The 24,805-nt window shown below is 49.7% G+C and overlaps 1 protein-coding gene across 16 annotated transcripts in view; it reads right to left on the reverse strand.

The window, feature by feature from the left end:
- The window catches only part of MYT1L (myelin transcription factor 1 like), a 419,036-nt gene that overhangs the window by 74,370 nt on the left and 319,861 nt on the right, over window positions 1-24,805 (reverse strand). For 13 of the 16 annotated variants that reach the window (XM_027623405.2, XM_027623404.2, XM_027623410.2 and 10 more), the window contains 5 exons: window positions 19,939-20,916; window positions 15,451-15,585; window positions 10,901-10,991; window positions 9,154-9,261; window positions 4,609-4,820 (listed from right to left, as the gene is read on the reverse strand). In XM_027623405.2, coding sequence (XP_027479206.1) covers window positions 4,609-4,820; window positions 9,154-9,261; window positions 10,901-10,991; window positions 15,451-15,585; window positions 19,939-20,916 — 1,524 coding nt within the window. The remainder of the gene's footprint in view (window positions 1-4,608; window positions 4,821-9,153; window positions 9,262-10,900; window positions 10,992-15,450; window positions 15,586-19,938; window positions 20,917-24,805) is intronic. The other 3 variants (XM_027623418.2, XM_027623419.2, XM_027623412.2) reach the window with 1 other exon arrangement.

A 24,805-nucleotide genomic window follows, 5' to 3' on the forward strand; every position in this document is an offset into this window, starting at 1 on the left:
GCGGGGGTGAGGAGGCCAGAGGCCCGGCTCCAGAGGATGCACCTCGGACGGCCACTGAGCAGTTCTGGGAGGTGTTGCCGGCAGGAGGCCTGGACAGGGGCCGGGGTAGAAGATGGGAGGTTGAGCACATTGGGGTGGCACTGAGTTTGAGGAGCAAAGAGGAAGTTCAAAGCCGATCAGAAAGTGCTTAGCTTGGAGAATTTGGAAGTTGGGAACGACAGAGAGGGCGGCTCATGAGGGGAGCCCATGGGAGCTCTGGGAACGTATGGGTTTAGACAAAGCTTGGGGTGGTGATAAATTGCCCAGAGATGCAAGCGGAGATGTTTTAGCCTGGGTTTGGCAGCTGTTTCTGCAAAGGACTGGACAATAGTCTAGGTTTTTATGGCACAACCGCTGGGCTTTGCCCTTGTGCGAAACCAGTCACCGACCAAATGGATGAGGGCGGCGGGGCCCCATATGGCTTTACCTATGAACACTGAAATTTGACTTCACATAATTTTTACATGTCACAAACTCTTCTTTTTTACCCAACAATTTAAGCATATCAGAGCCATTCTTAGCTCACTGTAACAAACAGGCTGGGGAGATGCCAACCTGGTGCTCATGGGAGAAGGCAGGGCCAACATACACGTTTGGGAACCCCTGTCCTTTCCCACCTTCCCTCCTTCACTACTTCTGCATGTGGACTTCCACGCCCTGTGGGAGAGTGCCCCAAGCTCCTCAGCATGGTGAGTGATACAAAGCCGTTTCCTCACCTGCCCCACAGGGCCTGTCCCTGCTCTCAGGCACCTTGTCAGGCCACGGGTCTTTCATCTTTGCATAATTTCTACTCAAGCTCGTGATCAAGTACAAGATTTGCCATTTTGTTAAAGCTCCTGCTAATTCCTCCAGAATGGATTCCTTGCTTCACTTTCTGCATGAGTGTGTATTTCACTGTCTTCCATTTGTTCCCTAGCCTTTCCTTGAAACTTGTCATCCAGAAGGAAAGAAGAGGTAGATAGATGATACATGATAGAGTGGCTGGCTGGCTGGCTGGCTGGATGGATGGATGGATGAACAGATAGATGGATCAGTGGATGAATGGATGGATGGATAGAGGGATGGATGGGTGGATGGGTGGATGGATGGATAGATGAATGGATGGGTAGATGGGTAGACTGGTGAGTGGAAGGATGGATAAATGGATGGATGGATGGATAGATGGATGGATGGATGGGTGGATAGGTGGGTGGATGGATGGATGGATGAATGGATGGGTGGACAGGTGGATGGATGGATGGATGGATGGATAGATGAATGGATGGGTGGATAGATGGATGGATGGATGGGTGGATAGGTGGGTGGATGGATGGATGGATGAATGGATGGGTGGACAGGTGGATGGATGGATGGATGGATGGATAGATGAATGCGTGGATGGATGGATGGATTGATAAGTGGTGGGTGGATGGATGGATAGATGGATGGATGGATGCATAGATGGATGGATGGATGGGTGGATAGGTGGGTGGATGGATGGATGGATGGATGGAAAGAGAGATAATAGATAGGAGATAGATGATGGATGGGTGGATGCATAGATGGATGGATGGATGGGTGGACAGGTGGATGGATGGATGGATGGATAGATGAATGCGTGGATGGATGGATGGATGGATTGATAAGTGGTGGGTGGATGGATGGATAGATGGATGGATGGATGGATAGACGGATGGGTGGATGGATGGATGGATGGATTGATAAGTGGTGGGTGGATGGATGGATGGATGGATGGGTGGATAGGTGGGTGGATGGATGGATGGATGAATGGATGGGTGGACAGGTGGATGGATGGATGGATGGATGGATGGATAGACGGATGGGTGGATGGATGGATGGATGGATTGATAAGTGGTGGATGGATGGATGGATGAATGGATGGGTGGACAGGTGGATGGATGGATGGATGGATGGATAGATGAATGCGTGGATGGATGGATGGATGGATTGATAAGTGGTGGGTGGATGGATGGATGGATGGATGGATGCATAGATGGATAGATGGATGGATGGATAGACGGATGGGTGGATGGGTGGATTGATGGGTGGATGGGTGGATGGATGGATGGATGGATAGATAAACAGACAGACAGACAGCAACTAGCCAGTGTCTGGAAAAATGCAGGCACTTAAATCAATGTGTGTTGAGTGTTTTTGAACACAGGTGGTAGGATCTAAGGTGTGATATCCAAAGACTGGGCTGAAAGGTCCTACTTTTATAACCTGTTGGACATTTCCATGGCCCTGCCCCTTGCTCCCAAGCGTTATGCTCTCCCCGCCCCGACAACAGGCTCATTTCACAGTTATTCTTTAGGAGCAATGACTCAGTTCTCTGCACCTGCAGCAAGCCTTGGGGAGGACATTCTTGTAGGGTAACCACAGACCACAGTTGCTCTGTGGTGTCTACTGCCTGGTGCCTAGGATCAGGGACAGCTCTCAGCTCACATCCTATCAAGAAAACTGACCTGGCCACTCTCATCCTTAATGGGAATTTTCTTTGATGTTTTAAAAGTCTGTTAGATGAATCTAGTGTGAGAGAAATGGAGTCACTGAGGTTCTTCTCAGTAAATTATGGTAAAAGGTTGCCTTTCCTTCTGTTTTTTGTTTGTTTGTTTTGTTTCTTAAAGACCTAATATTGAAGTTTTTGTTCTGTATTCTTGTTTCCTTGTGAGCCAGCTGAAGAGCTTGGCTCAGCCGAGGTTTCTGACAACAGGTGTGTTCAGGGTGGGTGAGAATGAATGCCAGTGATCTCAAGTTTGTCCAGCTCTTTAGAGCTGTCAGCTGACCCTCACAACAGCTCTGTGAGGTCCCAAGGGTGGGCGCTATTACTACCTCTCCGTTCTGGGGGAAAGTAACATCCAGAAAGATTAATCTGCCAAAAATCACACAGCCCCAAATGGAAGAACTGAGAATAGACCCAAGTAGGTTTGACTTCGAATCCACTAACAGGTGCTGCAAGCATGAAAATGTGCTCTACTGGTCATGACCTCAACCAAAGTCCAACCATAATGACGAGGTCAAGGAATCAGGCCATACAGACCAATAGCAGCAAACAGATGCAGGAGACAAGCAGGCAGAGGAACTCCTCCCCGTTCACCGCGAGATATTGCTGAGTTGGAAATTGTATAAACAGAATTCTTAATTATGTGAGTTCAATTTTTTTGATCCTTCATTTGCAATCAAATGGATCAAAAGGATAAAATTATAACAAACCAGAAATTGGTGAATTATGATTAAATAAAACAAAAATAATTATTTTCTGTTATACCCTAAGCCACTCTCTTTTCCACTTACATTTTTGTTCCTCTATATTATGAATTGATACACGCAAGGATAATCAATATGTGATACGCCAAAGAAATACTAAATTTCACTCACTGTACATATTAATTGTTATTAAGGCAAAGAATGACTAACATAGAAACATGTGCAGCAACTCACATTGAATTGTAAAGAGGTTTTGGAACTCCCCAAACATTCAGTTTAAATGAATATTTTTGTGTGCTATGATTTTAATTAAATATCTTTTTCAGAGAGCTAAAAGAACTTTAAAGGTCCACCTCCTCTCCTCTGCTACAGAACAAGATAAGACTTATAAATCATCAGAACTTCTACAACCCTCAACCCAGTCAGGAAAATTTGCCAACTCAGTCCACATATCCTAGAATTCGAAGCAGAAATGCAGTTAGATAAATACGTGACATCAGAGAAATGCAGTCACCCCACTCCCGTTCAATGACTTACCATGTTAACGCAGGGAAGCAATGGGAGCTACCTCAAATAGCTGGCAGAGGGCTCAGAACCCACGAGGGCAAGTAAGCTACCCCTTCCCGAGAGGCAGGTGGTGTTTTATTTGTTCTACCTGCTCTTTGTTTTTATTGGATGCATGGCAGCTACGTCACCACGGGAGGCCCTGCCTGGACCCACTCCCCATGGGGAAACAGGCCAGGGTCGGCACCTGCTGGAAGGAGGCCCGGTGACACCAGCAGAAGTTGTCTGCTCTTGGGTGCACCCTGGAGTCACTGGTAACTGAGTTAATGTCACCGTACAGGCAGCATCCCTGGGGATGCCAATTTAGTTGGTCCAGGGTGCAGCCTAGGCATTAGAATGCTTAAAATCTCCCCAGAGGGCTCTAATGTGCATCCAAGGTTGAGAACTCTGAGGGAACACAGAGTTTCTCAATGGCCAAGAACTCTGGGTGCTATACCTCTGGCACTCCCAAGTTGGTCCGTGTTGGAGCCATCCACGAAGGGAAGTTTATGAAGATAAGGGCACTGCCTCAGCCACAGCAGGAAACCATGAGCCAATGGCTCTCTGTCTCCACATTCTGAATGTGGCCAGAATGTGCTGCTTTGGAAGCATTGAGGGAAGGGCATCTTTCTCCATCCTGCAAGCTTCCGCTCACCCACACCTGGGAGCACCCAGGGGAGCCCAGCCGGTGGGTGTGCTTTCTTTGGTACCCACCAAGTGACCCCATGCTCGACCAGCTTGTAGGAAACGGATATATACAGAACAACAACATTATCAACGGCAAGCGTGACTCTCACTTAAAGAGTGTGCACCTCCTACCATCATATCCTTTGGGGGATATATCCCTGGTTTGCACCTTGGGAGCTATGGCCCGCTTGCCATAAGTATGGCTGTCGTAAGTGTTGTACTCAAACGAGGTCTTGGAATATTTCTCCAGCTCTTTGGCCAGGTTGGAGCGAGGCGTGGTCGTGGGGACGTTGTTTCTGTAGCCGTAGTGAGGGATCTCGAGCTGCTTTACAAAGCACATTGGCCTGTAAGCAAACAAGAAATAATCGACAGCTTGCTTTCCCGCGGCTTCAGGTAAGACACGGTTCACGTCAGCATTAGGGCACGTCGCTCAAATCCACCTTCCTGAGCAAAGACCTTGTGTGCTGGGATTGTAGAGCCCCAAATAAGCCGTCTGCCTAACTGTCAGCATGCACCAGAAGAACACAAATGAGACATTTAACTTTTCCCCTTATTTCCTTTTCGGTTTGGGGCCCTGGCTGGCTGGATGGACTCAGGAGGTGCGACGACAGGAAGGACCCCGCGTCTGGGCATTCCTTTCTCAGGGGCTTCAGAGAGGAAGAGTTAACAACAAAGGAGGTGAGCTAGTAAGATATTTTCCTTTAAATAAAAATAAGAAGAAATAAAGAACAACTCTTAGGGACATGGGCTGACCCAAAACGAGATGAAAATGTACACGGCTGGACATGAAAATGGAAAACAAATAGCAGCCGGTACATCCAGTATTTTTATGGGTGGTCATCCAGCAGTCCAGACTCTGGAGTATTTAAATGGAGGAACACTCAGTTATTACACACTCATACCTGGTTTTGCGTGTCTATGTGTGTGGCCACCTATTTCTGTATCTCATGGGTGGGCTTTTTAAAACTGTTTGGGGAAATGGCTTTAGACTTACAGACAAGTGGTGTGGAGGGGTTCCCTTTGCTCTACATTCAGCTTCCCTCAGGCTAATAGCTTTATCGAATCACCAACACATTTATTTTGATTTCATTTATTCAGCCTATTCTTGTCAACTTAACAAAATACTGTGGTGATTCGTTGAATGCCTGTCATGTGAGGCATTTTACCAGGTAATCTGTGGCAGTGCACACAGGAACAGATCCTCGCCTTGCCTTCAAAGAGCACGCAGAATGTGACATTATTTTAAGAGTCCACTGCGGAGTATGCTGTACAGGTGGGTAAACTGTCCAGGTGAAGATCCAGGCAAAGAAACTACAGAGGTCAAAGGTGAGAGGCAGGAGCACTAACAGCAGCTCTGGGCACTTGCGGGAGGCTGGTGACCTGGGGCCAGATGGGGGAACTGCTCCACCCAGTGGGCAAGGCCCAAGGGTTTGGGCTGGGGAAGGCATGATCCCCAAGCCTTCAGAAGATTAGGACCAGCTCAGAAGGAGTGGGGCTTGGAGCAGAGGTGTCGGTGACCAGGTGGCTCTTGGTGAGGGACAGAGGTTGTGCTGGAGGCCCACCACCCGCGGCCAGGAGTGGAAAATTGGAACAGGATTGGAAACCCTTACGTCTTCCTGTTGCACAATCTGCTTGAAGACTTTTCAACTCTTAGTTAAATGAGCGTGGATTTATTTATTTATTTCTAAAGATTTTTTTAAAAAAATTATTTATTTGAAAGAGAGGGAGAGAGAGAGAGAGTGAGCACAAGCAGGGGGATCAGTAGGCAGAAGGAGAGGGAGAAGCAGGCTCCCCACTGAGCTGGGAGCCAGACCCAGGGCTCCATCTCAGGACCCTGGGATCACCAACTGAGCCCCCCAGATGCCCCATGAGTGTGGATTTCAAGTGTCTTCTCTTTGCTCCCTTCCGTCTCCTTCCTTGCCCACCGAGTGAGTGTGCCCCGCGTGGAGACACCATGGGGAATGCACACAGGGAGACCAGGTCCGCCAGGCCTTGCCCACACCTGGGACGCTGGGGCCTGAGGTGTGCCCCGGGAGCTGGGGAGCATGGGAGCACCCCGGAGACGAGGCTGTGGTTGGTGTGGGTGCTTCCCTTCGGGCCCCGTCCCACCCACCTCGCCATGCCCAGCCAGAGGCGCGTAAAGAATCTTGTTTGTACTGTGGAAAGAGCCAAGATGTCCATCGGCAGATGAATGGATAAAGAAGAGGTGGTATATATACACAATGGAATATTATGCAGCCCTCAAAAGGAATGAGATCTTGCCATTTGCAACGACGTGGATGGAACTGGAGGGTGTTATGCTGAGTGAAATAAGTCAATCAGAGAAAGACATGTATCATATGACCTCACTGATAAGAGGAATTCTTAATCTCAGGAAACAAACTGAGGGTTGCTGGAGTGGTCGGGGGTGGGAGGGATGGGGTGACTGGGTGATAGACATTGGGGAGGGTATGTGCTACGGTGAGCGCTGTGAATTGTGCAAGACTGTTGAATCACGGATCTGTACTTCTGAAACAAATAATGCAATATATGTTAAGAAAAAAAAAGAAAAAGAAATAGCAGGAGGGGAAGAATGAAGGGGAGTAAGTCGGAGGGGGAGATGAACCATGAGAGAGGATGGACTCTGATAAACAAACTGAGGGTTCTAGAGGGGAGGAGGTAGGGGGATGGGTTAACCCGGTGATGGGTGTTAAGGAGGGCACATTCTGCGTGGAGCACTGGGTGTTATGAACAAACAATGAATCATGGAACAGTACACCAAAACAAATTATGTAATATATGGTGATTAACATAACAATAAAAAAATTAAAAAAAAAAAGAATCTTGTTTGTAGATGCACAACATCGGCCCACACTCATGTGTTCCATTATCATTTACAGTGGTTTTCCATGGCTTTGGCCTGTGGAAAGGGACCCGTGGCCACAAAACCACAGAAACAAGGTCAAAGGCTGTTGCTTCAGGCTCTGCATCAGTGTGGAGGCTCGTGTCTGAACGGGGTGGTGTTTGCAGTCTGCAGCCACCAGGGAAGCATCTCCCAAGTGGTGCCCACTCAGCCCAACGGGAGGGTCCCCAGGAGTGGGGCTCAGGGCTCTTTCTAGCTCTGGGGTCTGGCTAGAGGTGACAAACATGGACAGAAGCCCTGAGCCTCGGTTGCTCTCTACCTGTTCTCAGTTCTCTTGGCTGACAGCCATTCCTTTTCAGACGGACGGAGCCCCAGGGGGAGGGCTCCCACCTGGCACTAACTAACCTTATCTTCTGGGAGGTGGGGGCTGCGGGCTCACGGGGGCGTGTTAGACCACTAGCACCCCACACAGAAAAATCTACAAGAATGTACACCAACATTTATTGAGGGTTTATCTCTCAATAGTAGGGTTATAAGTGGTTTTTATTTTCCTGTGTTTGTCTAGTTAAGTATTTCTCATTTTCCTTAAAGTTTTCAACTTTTCAGGGCACCTGGGTGCCTCAGTTGTTAAGCATCTGCCTTCGGCTCAGGTCATGGTCCCAGGGTCCTGGGATCGAGCCCCGCATCGGGCTCCCTGCTCCGCGGGAAGCCTGCTTCTCCCTCTCCCACTCCCCCTGCTTGTGTTCCCTCTCTCTCTGTCAAATAAATAAATGAAGTCTTTAAAAAAAAGATTTTGTTTTCCATTGAGGGACAAAAGGGTGCATAACGACTATGGTAAAATCCCTTCAGAAAACTAAACTAATGCACAACAAAACCAAGCAGGTGTTCATGCCACTTAAATGGTGCTTTTTCCCAAGTGATTTATCCTAAAAGAAATAATGTAATGGAAGCAAAGTTGTGTGCACGTGTGTGTGTGCGTGTGCACGCGTGTGTGTGCTCACTGCTCCCTCCGTAACCGTGGAACGTGGACTCCGCCTCCGAGGGACGAGCTGCTTCCTGCGCCGGGGCACCCCCCCTCAAGAAGGTGGGCAGCCATGCGGCCTGCAGGACAACCCTGTGAAGACCTGGGAGTGTGTCTCTGCCATTGTCTCCTCTAGCGATGGTTTGAAGGGGACAAGGGGAGGTGAGAGTTGATAGGCGGGATCTGGGGTGGGGGGTTTCTCCCTCCAGCCCTCCCTCCCAGAATCCTCCCTGTCTAAACTGAAACCTGGGCTGGACCAGGTGATCTCCGAGGTCTTTCTGTGACAGTGACCGAGTGGGTTCAGGTCCTTCACTCAGCCGCCCTGCACCCAGCTCCTCCATGCCCCCTCGGGGTGTCTGGGGACAGAGGAGCTGGCCCCTCAGAGGGCTCCCCCACAGAGAAAAGCTCTGTACGTCCTGCGAGGCGGCGCCACGCTGCAGGCTGGTACTACGCCCTGTCCTCCAAATTAAGATAAAATTACTTCGGGCATCTCATTAAGGTGGGAGCTTCCCTCTTTCATCTAACAGTCACAGAATCACGAAATAACGTCCAGGCCAGAAAGAAAACCAGAAACACATCATCTACTCTCATTTGAAGACTTACAGTGGGCAGACAGAGTCCCAGAGTGGCCAGGTGGCCCCCTGCCCTCACGCAGACCCCCGTGGGCGAGGGGTGGGCCTGGGGCTTGGCTCTTATAACCGCACCAAGCGACCACCTGCATTCCTGCCGCGGAGTGAGACTGCCCGCCTCCCCCAGGGCCCCCGGCGCCCGGGCGTGCTGGATCTCATGACATGACTTGCTTGGCATTTGGTACCTTAGCACTCGGTCTGAGGCCTGGTTGGCCTTGGACACATCACAGCTCTGGTGTTTCTCTTGGGCCTTTGCCAATTTCTCTGCTGCAGCAATAGGGCATCCAGAGAGGCTGCAAGGACAGAAAGCGGATTTAATCGTCTTCACCAGCGGCTCCTCGGCACACGTCGCCCCCTCCCCGCCTCTCCCTTGGTCGGCACCAGAAGAGCCGAAGCAGCTTCCCACACCTGCTGTGGGTTTTCCTGAGGGGATGGCTATATAGGAGAGAGGGAGAAATAACCATGGTTGTTGTACGCGTGATGCCCTGTGGGTCTCCAGTGGACGGCGCTGAGGACCGTCCGTGCATAAAGCACACTCAACCCTCTCCAGCAACTGTGAGCCGAATTCTGGGTCATTCAAGAGGACACGAGCGAGTTGAAATTGCAGACACAGATTCCACTCTAGGATGTTTCTGCAGATGAGGATCGAGCCGCCTGGGTGGGATGAGTTCCTGAAAAGCCCAGGAATGGCAGCTCTCTGACTGGTGTCAGAAGGTGACTGTGGGAGCGCCACTGAGCGTAGCGCTTGGGCTTCCCCCCGACCAGCTCGTCCACGTCCTCCCCGGGAGGGGGCATGGAACTGGGAAGAAAGCAGAATGGTCTCTAGGACCACTCCCAAGTGTTTTTTTGGAACTAAATATTTATGGGAGAGACAGAAGACTGGCTCTCTTGCGTTTGCGTTTATTCTTCATGAAATCATGGTGTCTACTCTTTGTGTGTCTGCACAGATAGCTACGCATAGGTACAGATGCGTACCCCACGTGTGCATCATGTCTCACAAACACACCATTGCCAAGGACTGATGAGGGAGCTGATGCTGTGAACACCATACTGAACAGCGCTCAGCCTCAGCCTTTTACCAATCTACTAATCATTCCTTTCTTCTGCAGACTAAGCCCAGGACAATCTCTGAGCGGCACAGGGTTGTGATTTGTTTCATTATGAATTTAACACAAGTAACCAAATTTACCAGACAGAAAAAAATTAAGATGAAACTCATAATAGTTTCCTTCATTTAGCCATAATTTTACATGAGCTTCTGAGGCTGAAAGAATAGGCTGTAGGATACATTTTAACAGATCACTCCGGCTATTGATAAAGAAGTATTTGATATGATCTGAGTATTATGAGCAGCTTTGTGAAAGTCAGAATAGGAAAGGAAAGAGAACTGGAATTTGTCCATAGCAAAAGTGTGATTCCAAGCATGCCTATTTACCTGGCTCACGGTCATGCCCAACGTTCCCCAACTAGATCTTTTGGGCAGCTGCTAGTGTTTTGGTGATGTCCACACTGATGACTGGGGTTTCGGCAGAGTTTTGGGGGCAACCTAGTTAGGTCACAGACCATCCAGTCTTCGTGCGTTAGAACCCCTCCCTGTATGACGCGCACAGCACAGCTCCTCCCCACCGCTGGACGGGAACTGAGCGTTCCCTGCAGATGGCTCTGTGGATCCATCTTAAATATTACACCAAGGAGGGAACCTTCTGGGGGACTCAGGATGAGTGGGTGGGACAAGTAAAAAAATCCGCTCTGCAGAAAGGGGTCTCAGGATTTGCCTTCCCCATGCACGATACGCTCCCAGAGAGTGGCCTGTCTCCCGGGGCAGGAAGGGGAGGTATGCAGGGGTGCACTCCCTCCGGAGGAGGTACGGGTGTGGCTGTCAGGGAACCGCCTTCCCCGCACCGGCGTGGGGCACAGGAGCGCTTTGCTTACCTTCTGTGCGAGTTCCTGTTGCTATTTACATGCCCTCGCCCTGTGCAGCCCGGAGTGGGACACTTGAGAACATTCTCATGCATGGCAAGAACTTGACAAGGAGAGGCAGAGAAGACAGCCCAGCATTAAAACATAGAAATGGTCCGAATACAAGAATATGCAATCATTTTAACAAAAGCTGGGTTAGTTTACAATGGACAGTCCTACACACATTTGTAATGGACATGGTCAGGAAACACATGTAGGAAGGAGAAGAAGGTTGTCTCAACCTTAGTGTCATTGGCATGCAAAGCAGGGTGCATGGGGTGGGGGCTGTGGAGGTCGGGAACGTGGTAGCCGACTTGCTCCAGACGGGGCAGGGAAGCAGGGCCTCTCTACATCTCCCACACATCAGCCCGAATATCGTTTAGCCACGTAACAGCACGTAGATTGGTAATTTTGAAAACATGCCTGTGCTCTGGAAACACACAGTGTGATGAAGGCACAGTGATCATGGGTGAATAGGGACACTCAAACCTAATTTGTAAATAGAATGAATTAAATAATGACTCTTCATCTGGGAAGCAAATATTGTGTTATTCTGCCGACGGGATGAGCTAGAATAGTAAGTGTTATGCCGTGTACCCTGTGAAGTCCGCACGGGGACCCTGTGGGGTGGGGTGCCACAGTGGGAGTAGGCAAGGCAGGCAGCCTGCTGCTGGGAGGTAGTGTTTGAGTTTGCGTGGGGCAGTAACAGGCCCAGACAGTTTGCATGCCTTCTCCTGTCTGGTCCTCAGTGAGCCCGTGCTGCTGGGTGCCAGGTGCCGGTGGGAAGCCATGAGGACTGACCCCAGCCCTGGCCCCCCCCATGACTGTCTGCACTGTGGCAGCAAGACCTGGGGGCGCTTTCCCTGCCAGCGAGGCTTACCTCACAGCAGGACCATGAGAAACAAAGTCTGCCCAACTGGTTATGAACCCTCTACGATTTCCCTCCTTCTCTGGAACAACCACTCTCTCCCCCGAAATCTACATGCTATATTCCTCCTGGGAGTTGTCCTCCCTCCCGGCCAGGTCCTTAGAGCGGCCACATTCTGGCTTCATCTCTAGTTCTGGCCAGGTCCTTAGAGTGGCCACATTCTGGCTTCATCTCTAGTCCTGGCCAGGTCCTTACAGTGGCCACATTCTGGCTTCATCTCTAGTTCCGTGGCTCCCACGTTCTCCTGACATATGGTCGGTGCTCAGTAAGTGCTGATAGAATGAGGATGAGCCAGCCTTTGGCTCACCGCGTGTTGGGGGGCTGGTTGGAGGGGTGTCAGGAGGCCTCCCTCCCGGGGACCTGGCCCCGGGCCCTGCCTGCTTGCTCCCCGTCTCCCACACGAGCCTTCATTCTGCGCTCCCACCTGGCCTCCACTCTCCCCTCCAGGGCCTGGATTCACCTACGTCGTTCTTGCTTTGGACGATTTTCCCATCTTCCTGTTAGGGCATCACATAAACCCTCCCCATGACACGGCCTCCCTCTCAAATCAATATGTCTTTCCTTTCCGTTGATGCTACACTTTTCAAATTAAAGTCTTCCCTGGAGATAGCAGACCTTCGGCACCTGGGCGTGGCACAGATCCCAAGCAGATGGCCGCGGTCTGTCCCGCGAGTGTAGGCGCGACTCCTTCCCAGCCGGGTCAGCGGGAGCCGGGCTGAGCCCACTCTGCTGTCCTGCGGCTGCGCCCTGCCCCCATCTCTCAGCCCCACACGGTCCTCAAACCTCCGCTACATCTGCGGCTCCCGTGCATCCCAACCCCCCTTCTCTCTCTCTGAGCTGTCAGAGACCTCTGCTGTCTGTCACCCCGGGCTTCCTCCTCAGGCCTCCCCGCATGGGCCGGACCTTTCCAGAACAGCTCTGCTCCCTCTTCCTCGGCTTTGCATTCTACACACTCATGTCCCAAACTCCCATTTTCAGCTCCCATTCCTGCTTGCTTTATGCCTCCTCTCCTTGGTTGCTGCCGCAGTGCTGAGAAAGCAGGTCCCGGGAGCCGCCTCTGCAGCCGAGCCCTCCAGACCCGGAGCCCCCGGCACTCCCCGCCAGCCAGGAGCCGCGGGGCTCTCCTGTCCTCCCTTAGTGCAGCCCGCTTCTCCCACGCTACATCCATCGGCGGAGTCCCTCCTTATGGCTGCCAGGTGGGAATTCTCCGCATCACCTCCTGCCCCTCCCTCTCTCCTCCTTCATGCCCGCCTGCGTCTGGAGCGCGTCTTGAACTCCTCCCAGACTTTCCACCCCTGGCCACTGCCTCCAACACCCCTGGTGTCCTGTGTGGACGACCACGACAGCCCCTGGACAAGCCGCGGACCCCTCCTCTCCCTCAGGGCCAGCTCACTGCGACCCCAGGGAAGCCTGCGGGTCCCTTGGGCAGCCTGATGTCTCAGGTGTGAGTCACTGGCCAGGGAGCCCCTCCCACTGCAGTCACCTTCTGTCTTGAGTGCACGGCCCCCTCTCAGCTGCGCTGGGAGCTCTTGGGGGGGGGGCGGAACCACATCCTGTCCAGTGGTGTGTCCTCGGTGTTTCTAGTGCAGTGAGCTACCAACTGACTACTCGACCACCTTCAATCGGACAGAAAGGATGACTGGGGGAGACTGGCCCAGAAAAAAAATGGAAAAAATCTTAAGCCTAAAAAAAAGATATGCCCCCTGAGGATTCTAATTTTTTCTCTTTTTAAGTTCTTATGTACTGTAAAGAACTACGTGTAAGTATTTAGAAACGGTTTTCTGTAGATGCTCTGGAAGGCGGTCTCAAGATTGGTGTTGAGTGGACCTCCCACCTCCTCTGGGTGAAGGTAAGCCCAGGTGCGGGCTGACCCCTGGTCTGCGGGAGCACAGCCCCTGTTCCTACTACATGTAGACTTTTCCTGCGAAAATAAGGAGTCGGGAGAATTCCTCAGCCAGGGAGAGGAACAGATTTTCTACTCGGGAGGTGAAAACGTGTGCCTTCTAGAAAAATTGCATCAGGAAGCTCTCCCTAAGAGGTCAGTGCCGGTCCTCACGCCTCAGTGCACAGAGCGGCCATGGCACGCCCAGAGTCTCGGCCCGCGCCGACCGAGACCGGAGCAGCAAGCCGGGCCCAGGGCAAAGGGACAGGCTCAGGATTCTGACAGATGGGGCCTGAGATCTGGGCTCCGCTCTCTGCTCGGGCAAGCCGGTACCTGCCCACGGTGGCTCGCAGACGTGGAGCGTCTTCAGTTTGCCAGGCACCGAGCTAAGCCTGGGGAGGAGAGGGTGAGGCCTTCTGCTCCCCACTTCCCTTGTGGGGGAACTGGGGCCGATGGCGCCCAGCTGGGCTCGCTGGGGAGTGAGCGAGGCTGCGCGTGCCGGTGCGGGCGGAGCGGCCGGCTCGGACGGCGCTCAGACGCGGAAGCTGTTGCGTTCAGACCATGCTGGCTCCTGCTCATGTAACACACGGGCACGGCCATGCACTCAAATGCGTTCCCCTCCTTACTCTGCACGCCTGTTCACACGGCAGTTACCAGAAACATGGGTTTCTTATCTTCAGTAGCCATTCGAAAACCTGGCAGCACAACAGCTTCTAAAAATATTTCATCTGAAAATGTTCAGCTAAACCTGTTTCGAAGCCTCAGCTACTGCTAGGAACCTCTCTTTGTTCTGACAGATTTGCGCCTCAAGAACTCCAAAGTTAGCCGTTTTGATGGGACAACCCTCAGAAACTCCTCTAAACAATCACCTGGTCATCCTGACGCATCTCAGCCAAGCTATTCCATTTTGCCTACTAGAAATTGTGTCTCAGTTCACGAGGAAAATCCTCAACATACCTTAGGCTCAAAATCAAGACCGTAGACTCATCTTGTCATTTCTGAAAATGTGCCTTTTCCCCTGAGCAATCAATACTAATTGTATCTAAATAGCTGGCAAACTTTATGCGCTGAGAAAAAGATAAATAAAAGATGTGTACATCATTTCAGTTTCAAAATAAATGTAGTTGTGTTCATAATAAATTGTATATTCTCAGAACCTAACTAAAAGAATGCTTCTGATCTGGACCCACCCGATTTAAACTAAGGTTTGTTTGTGTGGAAATGTTGGGACAGCTGTGACATGAAGCAGACTTTACAAGCGAAATGCGATAAAATACAACCACCAGTACCGGCTCATCCATACAGAAGTCTAGATCACTGGGCAAGAGGAGGCTCAAGGACCTTTCTCTCGCGGATTCATGGGAGTTCAGCTCTGCAGGGGTGGGGTAGAGACTATCTGAGATCTCTTGTATGATTTGTGAGAGATGAGGGGACAAGTGACTTGCCCAAGGTCCCCAGTAAGTTAGAAATGAAAATGGGAACAGAGCCCCAGCCCGTCCGCTAGGGACCCACGCTGGGCGGTGGGCTGCCGTCCTGGGCCATCGGGCGGGAGTGGTGCGGACAGCCTCTGCAGGCTGCTCAGGACGAGGAGGGGCAGGGAGACGAGGTTCAAGGTTGGACTTCACTGACATGGAATGACAGAGGCACGTGGCTGACACAGACAGGGCCCTGGGCGTGCACGCCCCCACGGGCATTGGTAGAACATGGACTTACTTTCCGGAGGGACCCTATCTTTGTGCGGGCATCCGGACAGACTGCGGTGATGTGGGTAAAGCCCAGTTACGTGGCCGGTTCCATCACACCCCGGGGTGGGACACTTGCTCTCTTTCTTTTCTGCTCTCGAGGGATCTAAAAGCGACAACAGGTGTCAAGAGAATGAATTTTTTACCCAACCAAGACAAAGATGATTAATTAACAACCTGAAGAGACCTTGATAAATAGAGAAAAAAAGCAGGTGTCAGGGGACAGGCTGTGACATAGACTTGCATAGGTACTTCTTTGGTTTTGGGTGATTTTTTTGACCTTAAACAGCGTAATCATGGATCACAAAATATTTTACTTTCTTTGCTGGTAGAAAAAAAAAAGACTCTCCCTACCTTAGCTCATGATTAATGATTTTCCCGTGTGTTACATGATAAGCTGTGTTGCTCAAAGAAATCAACGTAAATAATGATGAGACAGTGACCTTCTCAGAGAGCCAGACCACTCGACAATCCCCAACAATCACTCTGTGAAATTCAACCAGGGAGCACGATGCCGTTCAAACACTCCGCCATTCGACGGTTTCTGTCTCATCGGGCGCTCGAATCGTTTACACTCTGAGGTGCAAAATTTTACTGCTGTTGGAGGTTGTCATCTTGCGACACTGCTCCACAGCCCACCGATTCAGAGATTTTCTGAAAATAAGCTGAACTCTTAGAAGGCACTGTAAGCAAATGACCAGAATGGTGAAAATCCCACCCGACAGGGGAGATGGGCAATAAAAAAAAAAAAAAAAGTTTCAGAAGCTGCTGGAGCAATCGTTTGCCTCGATTTCTTCATCTGTACTTGGAACCAGAGGAAGGATCTTACGAAGCTGTGCATGCATACACAAAATTAAGAGGTAATGGTTTTACACAGCCTGGTTGTCTCTCTGCAACCCCAGTCGAGGAAGGAGCAGAGCAGACCTTTGGTCAACACTTGAATGCCAAATTCCAGAAATACAATGCTACTGCTGGCAAAATTATTTCTATATCCAGAATTGACCACAGTTCATCAGTGTGCAGAAAATAGCTCCGGAAGATATTTCTAAGATAAAGCTCAGACCAAGTAGTAATGAAAGTGGGCAAAACATTATTTTTGAGTCAGTTTTTGAAAACCAGTTGCACACACCATCAACAGACAGTGACTACGCTGGTTTGGTCCAGGAAGGGCGTGGTTAACGTCTCCTTAGGGTGTAACACTCTCCTAGCCATGTCTCATTCACCAGGCCAATCGTGACAGCGAGAAAATGTATGTTTGGTTCAAGTTTTTTTGAATTCTTACATGCATGTGACCTTGAAATAGACAAAGGGCTCACAGGAATATATAAGCAATTTTATGTTTATATAAAAAACTCACCCCCCTTTCTTTTTTTAGCTAGGATTTTATTCTAGGTAATTCATCTTTCAGGTCCTGGGTCTGTGAATTAGTGCCCTGGTTGAGGGGCATACCCTGGATACAGCCGCAAGAGTCTCCAAAGACAACCTGATATTCTGTTGTTGCAGCTTTCGTTTGTAAATATCTTACTGGGGCTTCTCTTACACATGCAATCAAAAAGCCTAGCACTTTATTGCCTTTTGGGTAGTTTCATAATAATATTAGTATGATTTAATTAATGTAAATATAAAAGAGTAAGTGCACAGTAACAGTTTCACAGGAAAATATTCATTATTGAAGATTATAAGTTAAATGTAAATAGTGTTTAAAAGGTAAAAAAAAAACCCTAAATAGTAACTATTATTCATCATTAAGTGACTCTTCTTCATTAGTACACGTACAGTTTCCTAACAAGTTATATTATAGCGCAGATTTCCAAAGTGTTCTGAAGTTAAGTGCAGATCTGCATAGAAACAAGTGGCTCAAACAATTTCAGCTCTGGAGGACACAAGGGTATAATCTCCTCTCGATGCCGCTTGCCTCCGCCATCCCTCCCCTTGCATGCTGGGTTCCGGAAATCCCAATTCATCTTGAAGGTAAACATTCAAGCAAACACAAAGCAACCAAGCAAGCAAACAGACCGGTAATTCAACCGAAAACCCTGCAAGAACATCTAGGAAAAAAAAAAAACAAAACTGTGCGCTGAATTTAGCTTGCTCCCCTCCCTTCCAAGTGGATGTTTGAGGAGAAGAAAGAGGAGTTTCCTGACGGACGTCTTTTGCTTTAGCTCAAGATTTTGGAAAGGTTACTCATTTATAATTTAAATCATTTTGAGGAGATCATGTATAAATGAGAATTGGTACAATAAAATAACAACGAAGCTCAAAATGAAGATTATTGGTATGCTATGAGGTTGTAAGAATTGTCCATTGGCCGTGTTGGTGAAAAGTCACAGAATGTATTTTTTTTTTTTTTTTTTTAATAAGGAGGGCATTTGTCTCCTTGCCCCACTCTGGTGTCCCTGCTTGGTTTTATTTAATTGGTTCTGAACATACCTATGGATATCCTGAGAAGAACCTGGGAATGAGCTGGAGCACACATATGAAATGGAGGAGCTTTGCTCAGAGGAAGAAATCTACAGAAACTGGTAGAGGCAGGAGTCAATGCTTCCTGACTCATTTGGAAGGTCCACGCCCCAACCCTCCCCCCGTTTCAGGGAAAAGCGCATCTCAGGTTTTGCTGTTCGTTTCTACCTCTGCCCCATTTACTGAAGGGAAGCAAGCGGTTTGAATTCCATTCCTTGCAAGAAACAAAATAAAACCAAATAGCAATAACAAAGCAAAACGAGTAAGAATCTACAGAAAGCTGCTGGGCGTAAGGGAAGCACGGAAGGCAAAGAAGCCAGGGCGGCATGGCATCTGCGATGCCCAGTGAGCCCACACGTTCCCCAAGGCCCGTGCCGCATTCCCCGCTGCCCGCTCCACCGTGAAACCCGCTCTATGGACTTCTAACACGGAAGCCCAACGTGGATTTGTCCAACTGAGCCACCCGTGAGAAGGGACACTATTTCTTCCTAAAAATGTTTGTTCCTATATGATTCTCAACTATCCAGCTAAAGCGTTCTGCCAGATTGCATGACAGTTATGAGCATCCATGCCGTTTCGTCAACTTCACTGCACCCAAAGCAAGTCTGATGCTCTGCTGGGCTAGACCCTGTCGCCTTTAAGAAACGAACCCTTCCTCTACGCTGCTCCTCCCAGGGGTCTCCCTTCACCTCCCGTCCGAAACGGCGGTCAGCGCTCAGGCCCCTGCCAGATCAAGACCCCGACGGGCCTCTGGCTGAGGTTTGTCTCCACTGGGCTTGGTTATAGCAAGTGCACACATTGAGAGGAGACTACACACCTAGGTCGTAACAGAAGAAACAGGTTCTCTGATTGTTCGCGGTTTCCATAGCAACTGATTTTCAAACCAAATTCCTGAACCTCATCATCAGATCCACAGTGAGCAAACTCAGGTCTTTATAAGGAACAGAAAACAATGTAAGACAGAAGATCTTTTTTGGTACTAATATGGAAGGATTTAAGGAATTACGAATTTCATTTTTGAAACTGCTTCTGACGTAGTTTTTGTAAGCGAGCTATCCACAGCCTCGAGTTTCCACATGGGGTTAAGTCATAACCAGCTCGTATCACAAGTGGACATGGTTCTTACTGCAAACATGGGGCCAGTCATTCACTCAGTGTATGTTCATACACTTCGTAGATGTACGGACTATATATGTGTATGTTGAAATATAAACATAGATGCAAATATGGGCCCTGGCACTTCATAAATGAGAATCTGCTAAAAGTCTCATGTTGGATGGTTTTGAGTATTTTAACATAAAGTAGGCGCCATAACTGTTTCCAAAATGGAATGGAATCAGTGAGTAGGAATGAATATAGTAAAGAAATTACTATTGATCTCAGCTTAGGACACACCATGGCTTGCATAGCAAATGGCTCCCATTACTTACTATCTTAGGATAATTAATGTGCAGTCATTGCCCTTGTCTTATGTTATCGGTCATTCTGTTACTGTTCAATTTCTATCAGGGATGTTTTCTGTGGGGGGGGGTTTCATCAATAACTGTCATTTGGTGATAATTTTATAAATCATGATGCCACCTACCCAATCCAATACATAAAATATGTGTTTCATCCCCGATTGGCTAATTGTTATGCAAGCCTTTGCCCTTCCACGCGGACTGTGGTTCATCTGTAAGAACACAGGCTCATTCTAGTGTTTTCTATCACATGACACGTTTGCGCACTAGCCCTGTCTTTCCAAGGCAAGTGTCTCCCGCTGAGATATCATGTTCCTCATCTGCTCTGATCATAGGACATCGAGCTGCTTTGTGCCTTTCCAGACAAATATTTTATTGGCTCTCCAGAAACACAAACTATGATTCTGTAACCAGCTCTAAGAGATTTGCGTTAGTGATATGACCTAGTGTGATGCCCACGTCATTTGTAGACTGTCATCGGCATCGTTCACCCTGGCTCCTGTCCTCATGGGGCAACTTACGTTAGGTAGAAATATTACCTTTACCATAGTATGGCTTTTTGACATGGCTGTCACCGGACTTAGGCTTCCTCTCCTCCCCGGGAAGCTGCCTTGGCGACTGCTCCTCATACGACCGCACATTGTCCCGCCTTCCGGCCTCCATCGCCATCTTGTCCCTCATGGCCTTCGCTCTCTCTGTCTCCAGAGCAATGGCTTTCTCCAGGAGGGTCAGGTTTCCCTTGGTCATGTCAAACACCTCCTCAGACCTGTCTGAGTTCACGGAGGTGGTGTCGTCATCTCGCTCGTGATACCCGTCCTCCTTTGCGCAGCTGGAGAAAGTTCTAGACCTGGGGCTCAGCTGCTCCTCGAGCCGCATCAGGTTCATCATGTCGGAGTAGTTCCTGTCCGGCGTCCTCCCCGCGAAGTCGTCCTCTGGGCGGACATGCTGACGGATGCTCGTGTTCTGCGGCTGGGTCCTGTCCTGCGGGTTTGTCTCACTCAGTTTCCGGGCCAGATCGAAGCACTGATTCCTCAGGCACTCCAGGCTGCTCAGACACACCTCCTCATCGCTCTCCTCCACCATCTTGTCCATGAGCCCGTTGTTCATGGGCTTCCCCAGCATCACATAGTTCACGTTCCTGCCGTCCTGCTGCGACAGAGAGTCCGCGTACGCTCTGTCGTGGAGGTTCTCGGAGAGCACCACCCCGTGTCCTTGGGCCAGCAGCTTCAGGGAGTCCACCGTCTCTCTCACGACGTCGCTGTCCAGGTCCAGGCTCAGCTCGCTTTTCCGGCCCAGGGTCTCGTTCCGGTCGCTGCCGTCCTCCAGGCTGGTGGAGGTGTTGCTGTTCATCTCCGACTCCGTCCTGGCCCGGTAGGCCGCGTCCTCAGCGATCTTGCCGAGGTTCAACAAGGACTTGGCCACCAGCTCATCGTAATTGTCATACTCCTCATTGTTGTTGTCGTCCTTCTCCGCGTCTTGCATTATCCGAGTATTGTGACAGCTCATTTGATGGTCTTCTGCAAAGAAGATAAAAAAAAAAGGGACAAAAAAGAAAAGAAAAGGAAAAAATGGCTAGAACTTGAAGTTTAGTTGCAACAGCATGGAAAGCAAGTCAATTGCACGTCAAACCCTGCTCACCGCATACTAGAGACTTAGGTCCCGTGTGCAGATCGGCAGGCAGTGTGGCATGAATGGGCGCAGAGGGCGCTAAAACCCGGAGGCCACAGGAAGCACTTGCTAGAAACTACTGATTTCCTTAATTATTCTTAAAACAAACCAGTATATGTGGGAAATGTAATTTTAAAATATTAATTTTTCATTCCAAATTTTACACGTGACTTTTATTTTTTCATTGGCTTTACTGATTTGCAGCCCAAGCAGATGCGTGATAATTACACTCATCATATTACCAGGCTTTCTAAGAGTTCATGAACTTTACTCGATACTAACTCTTAAACAGATGTTCGCAGAAATTGCTTTTAAATTGTGTGTTTTCGCAGGGATGCTCAGGCACCGCAGCGGAAGGCCTCAGGCTCATATACAGTGACGCCATCACCTACCCTGGGCGTTCAGTATCAGAAGCACATGTTTGGACCGGATTAAGCTACTTTGAATGTTCTACCCTACAGACAATTTATTATGATGCACAGTGAAGCAACAGGAAAGCGTAGTAAGAGTTTAGAAACTAAAGCTAATTAACGGTGGTTCCTGCATGCATTTACAGGTTTGGGAGAGAGGGAGAGAAGACGGTGTGGTGACCCAATGCCAGTAAAGTGCAGGACTGGGGTCAGTGGTGCACCTGTGGGCCATTCGCTGCCGAGGTTAATGGGACCACGGCACATCGGCATTCGCCCGCCTCCCAGCCTCAGGAAAATTTTGGTGAGCTGGTAGAAATACTGTATGAATGAGCATTATGTCCAATCACAAAAAAGGATTTAGGACAACTTGCTGAAACAACACCATGTTAAAAATTACACAAAGCCCCTATGTTTGGCCTGAAATGTATTCTGTTTAATGCTCAGGAAATATGTGGGACGTGCGTCTCTCTCCGCTGTGCTGCAAGATTGCTGGTGTGGATGTTGCAAATGCAGGTACTAACGGGTGGGCTCCGAGAGGTCCCTTCCCCCCAGCCCTTAGACTGGGTTTAGTTAACCCCGTGCCACTGTCACATCTGCCTTTTGTTTCTGCGATTAAAAAACTGAAGAAGAATTGCTCTGGTTTATCAATGCACTGAAGAAATGAGGTGTATTGATTAGCACAAAGTACCTGTTCGCTAACAGCTGAGTCGGGGTGTCCCCGGGGCCTCCGTGATGGAGTTCACACGGTTCCCTCAGAAGAGGCGTTGGCTGGTGAACGAGGTTTGGGCACCAACGCATCAATAACAATTTTGGCTGGCCCACATAGCAAATCAACACATTTTTAAAAATCTAACACATCTTTCTAAGTATCGTCAAGTCAAACTTGCCGTATGTTAGTCATAGAGCTTCGCTAGTTGTATGAAACAAATATTGTCTCTTTTCTGGATAATTCCTATACATCCTTTTCTTTAGTATAAAGATACATGTATTCCCCAAGAGCAGTAAGAGGAAAGAAACCCGACCCAGTGAGCACCGTCAGAAACACGTGGGAAGTATGAGTGGAAGGCAGACTGTGCCCTTGGCCGAGGGGTCGAGGTTGCAAGAGCTGAAGGCAATCCTGTTCTACTGAGTTCTTGAAAATATAAAAGTTATATTCTCCTCTCAGTTTACACACTTTGACTTTTATGCTCACGGGCTGTGACTAGAAGAGCAGTCCCCGGGGGGCTGGCCAGCCCCCGCTGCACCCTGACCGGTGATTCTGAGGCCAGCACCGCTGTGCCTGCAAGGAACCAGCCACGACATGAATCTATACGTACGCTTGAAAACACGGAAGTACAAGCAACAGCTTGGGGCGTTTTCCAAGATGCGTCAAAGAAGAAACCCCGGTCAGGGGTCATGTATTATTTTTATGACTTTCTCTTAACTTCCTCTTGTGAAACACGTCTTATCATCCTGGAGAACTCGGGAAGGAGGAGATGGATGGAGGAGTGAACAGGAAGCGGAACGCCCATGTCACCTCCTGGCTCCTTCTAAAACCGTGAGAGAGGCGGAACGCGGCAGTGATCCCCCGTGTGTGAAGCTCTTCATCTCCCTACCACATGTTAGTTCTAGGTAATTTCAGTTAATTCTCCACATTCTAAATCCTAGGGTTATCTTCGGTTCATTTGTCCCAAACAGGATGGGTTTTCGCTGTATTTCTGAGCTTGTAAGAGCCCCCACGCCCTCTCCGCGCCACCCAGCGAAGGAGCATGCCTTGCCTTTCCGGTCACCGGGCACCTGTCCCTCTCTCACTCCATTCCTGAGCCACCCACACCCACGGAGATGAACAGCCGTGGTGCACTACCCACAGGCTCGCTGCCATGCACAAGGAGGCAGGAAGCCGCGGGGGGAACCGGGAGAACAGCCTCCGACATGCCTCCCAGCTTTGAGCAGTGACAGCCGGCTCGGCAAGAGCAGATTTTGCTCACTGCTGTTGCAGGCACATCAGAGCGAAGATCAACGTGGAACGTAAGAACTCGAGCTGGTCCAGCTCCTCCTCTGCTGCTCACTACGTGGGTGGTGCTGCAAGCACCAGAGGCCTGGCCCCTCTTGGAGAGCATGCACAGGAATCTCTAGGATGTGCCAGGTAAAGATCCTGCACGGAAAGCACTCTGCACGTGCACTGGCTGGGCTTCTGGTGGAGGCAGCGCCCACCGAGCCGGTGCCAGGGCACATGAGCCCGTCGGGGGACAGGCGAGGGAACCGCGTTAACATCTGGCTAAGCAGCCTACTGCAAGGTGTGGCTCTTCCTCCAGGTCCCCGTGCTCAGCGCCACCTGTGGCCCTGTGGCCGCCCCTGGTGCAGCTGGGAATGGTGGGTAAGATGGTGCCAGTGGCCAGAACTCCTTACAGGTTAATGGAACTTTTCAAGTCACTGGCATCTAACTATTTGAAAACCTATGTGAAATAAAGTCAGCTCTTCATGATGTGGGCTGATGGAGGGCAACCACCAGCAACCCATCCACAAGCAGGCCCTAAACAGCCACCATGCACCAGCCTCCTCCAGGGTTCAAAATCATTTATGGTGAGCACCTAGAATTCTATCTGTGGTTGTGGCTTTTCAGGCAATTTACCCTCCTCCTTCTGTTGTGCTGAGGCTCGTAATGCAATGGGTCACATGTGGAAGTGGGCATGAAGCATGGGCCAGACTTCTCTGTGCTGGCCAGAGGCTAACACTGGGGCACCGACAGCCTACAGATGGAATATGTGAGAACTTCGGGACTCAGCTGGACCCGTTCTTCCCATGACCAATGTTCTACCAGGGAGAATGTGTATGTGATGAAAAAGCGTAGGTTCACATGCTAAGGAAAAGACTAGAAAGAGTTTGGGGAGGAGACGGAAGAATCTCAGTTTTCTTTCCACGGTTTTCTGTTGTCAGTCTGCAGCCTGCAAAGCCCGGGTAACAGACACCAGATGGAGCACTGGCCAGTCGGCACCGGCCCCGGTGTCCAGCCCTGCGGGGGAGGTACGGTTTTCACTCTGGGCCTGGGCGAGGAGTCTGGGCCCAGCAGGCAGAGGCTGCTCAGCGGACCGGCCCACGTGCTCTTTTGGTGTCTCCATGAACTTTCTGAAATGTCGTGGGTGTGAATTTTACCTCCCTTGATTCAGACTGTTTTAAACAATTTATCCTCAACAGTTACCATTAGGAAACCAAAAAATATCATAAAAAAAATCATGTAGGGTTTCTTCTCCACCTTCATGACTACAATTTGATGTGCATAGAACGTGGGGGATTATGACGTTATAATTAGCAGCACTAGCTTTTTTAGTTGTCTCTAAAAAATACGTCT

Source organism: Zalophus californianus, chromosome 8, assembly GCF_009762305.2.
Source record: "Zalophus californianus isolate mZalCal1 chromosome 8, mZalCal1.pri.v2, whole genome shotgun sequence".
NCBI classification, from domain to species: Eukaryota; Metazoa; Chordata; class Mammalia; order Carnivora; family Otariidae; genus Zalophus; species Zalophus californianus.